Below are 5000 nucleotides of genomic sequence, written 5' to 3'. Positions count from 1 at the left end.
ATGGATAGATATATTGATTGATTGACAGATAGATTGATAAGAATGGTGAGGAAAAGTACAAGGAATATATAAGTATACAGATAATTAGTCAGTGAAAGAGAGAGAGAGAGAAGCAGATATGCCAAAAAAAAACTGAAAGAAAGAGGATGACAGATTAACAGACCAACAAACAAACAGAAAATCGAAACAAAGAGAAAGAAGCGAGAGGAGAGACAGGAGGAAGAGGATCTGTGGTGATTCTCCTCCAACTAACCGTGTAAGCCGGACTCTCCCTTATAACTTCATAATTAAGGGATTCCAGGTATAAATGCACTCTCACTGTTTCATTCTCCGACCTGAAGTTGCAAAGATCATGGTGGGTTAAGCTATAATCTTAGCATGTCTGTGAATCTTGAGAATATGATGGCAGAAAAAAGGGAAAAAATACGATATATCAGACTGAGCAAAAAATATGTCTCAACTTGATAGACACTATCATAAGGCGCTGTCGATTTTCAAGCAAGGTTCTCTGGGAGCTTAATTTGGTATTGCTAACAGAAATACAGAATGATTTTTAAAATAATCAAAATCCTACTTGGCTTTTAGTACACCAATCTAGCTAGGATATAGCATAATCTGATATTCTCTCTTCTAACCACGCGTGACAAACGGCCAGGTTGCAGACATTGTGCAAGGCCCGACCCAGTAAATATTCATTGTACAGACTTTCGTAGACACAGAAATAAATACATCTCTAACAGTCTAGATATCCATATCTACCGGATAAATTGAAAGATAAATACTTATCTATCAGGTAAACAGACAGATATGCATCTAAGTGCATGTCCGTATATATGAATATGAACTGGGTCGACCCAATTCTAGCAAACCGACCGAAAGACTCGCAAAGAAATCTCAAGAAAATAACCAAAGCCCGGTCTTTCACCCTGAGCAAAGGTCGTCCCCCATGTCAGCTCTCTTGATGTTCTGCACGATGGTGTAGAACCCCTTGTTCTCTTCGCTGGACGTCACTTGCGTGCTGTAGACCGTCTCGCTGGAGGAAGAACAGAAAATTGTTTACGTGTGGTTGGACAAAATGCTGTCGCTTTTCGAGGGACACTGGGAAGTTGGTGGTTTGATGAAAAGTCTCCTTTCCATGCATTTTATTTTGAGGTTATGTTATTTGATTTTTTTTATTATTATTATTACCGAAATGTATATATATTGTTTTAGATTTGTACTCACTTGCAAGGAGGTGGGCATTTGCAGTTCAGGAGGCCTTGTTGATAGGAAAACAGTACAGTCGCCATGCAAAGCTCTATAAAGATATATATAAACATATATGATTACAATGGATTATAAGAATTAAGTCAGAGAGAGAGAGAGAGAATTAAAACATATCAATAACCATCGTATCATCCAATTATCGAATCCTCAATCCAACAAACTATACTTTAAGCTTCGACACAACCAAACAATCAGCTAAGTCATATAATCTCTTTAACGATCCATTTCCGAGCAAGACCATCACCCAAACGATTGCCTACTCTGAGTCACATTGAAGGGGGAACACTGGTTTGCCGGCCTGAGCTTGGACACGTCCCCGTAGGCAGGACTTTCACCCACGTAACAGCCACATACTTTCCAGAACTCTTTCTCTTGGCAAAGCTTCTTGCATTGCTGTAATTAAGGTGATGATGTTCATTAGTACTAGAGTACGGATATAGTTTGTTAGTAATGATGAGAAGATACTGTAATTATGTAAAAGATAGATACTAGGATGGTGATAAAAAGTTTTGATTCATTCGTTTAGCCCTTTTTACCTGTTTTTCTTTCTTTTTCTTTGTGCTGCATTTGTGCAATAAGAAGGGAATCCGCTTACCAGCTTTACACATCAGCATCCATTATACCCGAACAAGGAAATCTTATTATCCATCTTTTACACCATTTTACACCAACATCGGATTCGGAAGCACTTACCAGGGAGGAATATTCTTTCTGTGTGTCCTTGCTGGATTCGCAGGTTCCCCATGGCTGGCCCACGCGCTCGATCCTTTTCTGGGGGGGAGAAAGAGTTCGATTTTTTGGTTAAGTTCTTCGTTTTCTCCTTTTCTCTTCTCTCTTGTGTGTTAGTTCTAGAGACTAAAAGGTATTGGTTGCTTGATACGTTCTACTGATCTCTGTTTAGAAAATGTAGGACTAAATATGGAGTTTTTTTTAACACCCTCTCGAAAATGATTTTTGTTTCCTTTGATCACTTTTTTTCCTATTTCCCATTTTATTCCCTTACTCTTTGATACTCGCGTATCTCCTTTTCACCCTCTCCCCCCATTCATCTTCCTTACCCTTTTTCTTTCAAGTTTTCTTCTTCCTCCTCAATTCTCTTGCTCTTCTCTTTCCTCCTGCCCCCAATTCTTCCTCGTCCCTTCCCCCTCCTTTTCCTTCTCCTTCTCCACCTTTCACCCCATCCTTCTACTACCCTCCCCTCTCCCAACCCACCCCACCCCACTCCCCCTCTTCCAACCCACCTCTCCTCCCTCCTCCCCCTCTCCCAACCCACCCCACCCCACTCCCCCTCTCCCAAACCTCCCTCCCCCTTTTCCTCACTTCCCATCCCACTCTCCCACCCTACCCCCCTCCCTACCCCCATCCCACCCCACCTCCCCCTTCCCCTCACCGTCTTGACAGCAACGGAGACGCTGATGCCGGGAGATATGTTGAACCCCTCGTCCTCCGGGAAGGGGATGTGGCGAGGGGAGTGGACGATGATCTTGGCGCCGAGTTCGGGGGAGAGCAGCGTCAGGTAGTTCCTCGCCATGATGCTGAGGGTGAGTCGCATGCCGTTCTGTAGCGGGGGGGGGGGAGGGAGGGAGGAGATTGTCAAATTCTCTAAAGTAGAGTCTCTGATGCTCAGCCACTCTATTTCTTGGTTTTATTTATTTATTATCATTATTATTATTATTATTATTATTAACAAATTGGGCGTTTGCTAAATGATAGCTCTTTGGCACCAAGTGGAGCCCTTGTCTCGGATCCGTCTCTCGAGAATAGCAAAATGTATTGGTCTCTCAATATTAGTCCCAAAGAGGGTCCTAATGCGGGATATGAAACGATTTTTTCATGTATTATCTCTACGAGACTAAGGTAACGTAAACAGACGATATTAATATATATATATACATATATATATATATATATATATATATATATATATATATATATATAATTACAAATAATAGATTATAAGGATAAAGTTAGTAAGAGAGAGACAGAGAGAGAAAAGGAGAGAAAGAGAGAGTGACAGAGACTGACAGAGAGAGAAAAGGAGAGAAAGAGAGAGAGAGAGAGGCAGACACAGAGAGAAAAGGAGGGAGAGAGAGAGAGGGGGGCAGACACAGAGAGAAAAGGATAGAGAGCAAGAGGGAGAGAGAGAGAGAGAGAAAAGGAGAGAAAGAGAGAGAGAGAGAGAGGCAGAAACAGAGAGGAAAGGAGAGAGAGAGAGAAAGTGAAAACCTCCACCACAGGTAAGCATAAACTCTCCTTACTCTCGGCCCGACAGACGAGGTCTTCCACGGAATAGCGTTGAATACCTTGCCGTTCTTGAGTTCGATTCTCCTGAAGGCGGAGTTGAAGGTGTGGCACTTGCCGTACTGGTCGCTGTTCCACGAATAGAACAGCCTGAGGAAATCGCCGAAAATGGCTTCATTACTACGAAGTGTGGAGTGTGTGAGAATTAAGCGAAGTGAGAAGTGTGTGAGAATTAAGCGAAGTGTGGAGTGTGTGAGAATTAAGCGAAGTGAGAAGTGTGTGAGAATTAAGCGAAGTGCGAAGTGTGTGAGAATTAAGTTTAAGTGAGAAGTGTGTGAGAATTAAGCGAAGTGAGAAGTGTGTGAGAATTAAGCGAAGTGAGAAGTGTGTGAGAATTAAGCGAAGTGAGAAGTGTGTGAGAATTAAGCGAAGTGAGAAGTGTGTGAGAATTAAGCGAAGTGAGAAGAGTGTGAGAATTAAGCGAAGTGAGAAGTGTGTGAGAATTAAGCGAAGTGAGAAGTGTGTGAGAATTAAGCGAAGTGAGAAGTGTGTGAGAATTAAGTGAAGTGTGGAGTGTGTGAGAATTAGGCCAAGTGTGGAGTGTGTGAGAATTAAGCGAAGTGAGAAGTGTGTGAGAATTAAGCGAAGTGCGAAGTGTGTGAGAATTAAGCGAAGTGAGAAGTGTGTGAGAATTAAGCCAAGTGAGAAGTGTGTGAGAATTAAGCGAAGTGAGAAGAGTGTGAGAATTAAGCGAAGTGAGAAGTGTGTGAGAATTAGGCCAAGTGTGGAGTGTGTGAGAATTAAGCGAACTGAGAAGTGTGTGAGAATTAAGCGAAGTGCGAAGTGTGTGAGAATTAAGCGAAGTGAGAAGTGTGTGAGAATTAAGCAAAGTGAGAAGAGTGTGAGAATTAAGCGAAGTGAGAAGTGTGTGAGAATTAAGCCAAGTGAGAAGTGTGTGAGAATTAAGCCAAGTGAGAAGTGTGTGAGAATTAAGCGAAGTGAGAAGTGTGTGAGAATTAAGCGAAGTGAGAAGTGTGTGAGAATTAAGCGAAGTGAGAATTAAACGAAGTGTGGAGTGTGTGAGAATTAAACGAAGTGAGAAGCGTGTCAGAATTAAGCGAAGTGAGAAGTGTGTGAGAAATAAGCGAAGTGAGAAGTGTGTGAGAATTAAGCGAAGTGAGAAGTGTGTGAGAATTAAGCGAAGTGAGAAGTGTGTGAGAATTAAGCGAAGTGAGAAGTGTGTGAGAATTAAGCGAAGTGAGAAGAGTGTGAGAATTAAGCGAAGTGAGAAGTGTGTGAGAATTAAGCGAAGTGAGAAGAGTGTGAGAATTAAGCGAAGTGAGAAGTGTGTGAGAATTAAGCGAAGTGTGGAGTGTGCGAGAATTAAGCGAAGTGTGGAGTGTGTGAGAATTAAGCGAAGTGAGAAGAGTGTGAGAATTAAGCGAAGTGAGAAGAGTGTGAGAATTAAGCGAAGTGTGGAGTGTGTGAGAATT

The 5000-nt window shown here is 42.0% G+C and overlaps 1 protein-coding gene across 1 annotated transcript in view; it reads right to left on the bottom strand.

Annotated features, from left to right (window-relative positions):
* LOC113815738 (degenerin-like protein asic-1) overlaps nt 1–2797 on the bottom strand; it is a 3397-nt gene extending 600 nt beyond the window's left edge. Inside the window, exons 1-6 of the mRNA XM_070133337.1 lie at nt 2657–2797; nt 1960–2037; nt 1527–1659; nt 1225–1297; nt 926–1033; nt 254–335 (exon numbers count right to left, since the gene is read on the bottom strand). Of these exons, the coding sequence (XP_069989438.1) occupies nt 254–335; nt 926–1033; nt 1225–1297; nt 1527–1659; nt 1960–2037; nt 2657–2797 (615 nt within the window). The remainder of the gene's footprint in view (nt 1–253; nt 336–925; nt 1034–1224; nt 1298–1526; nt 1660–1959; nt 2038–2656) is intronic.
* Between the last annotated feature and the right edge of the window lie 2203 nt (nt 2798–5000).

The sequence above is a fragment of the Penaeus vannamei genome, chromosome 18 (genome assembly GCF_042767895.1).
Source record: "Penaeus vannamei isolate JL-2024 chromosome 18, ASM4276789v1, whole genome shotgun sequence".
Lineage (NCBI taxonomy): Eukaryota > Metazoa > Arthropoda > Malacostraca > Decapoda > Penaeidae > Penaeus > Penaeus vannamei.
The sequence above is the reverse complement of the archived record's forward strand: the minus strand, read 5'-3'. Positions and strand labels throughout refer to the sequence as shown.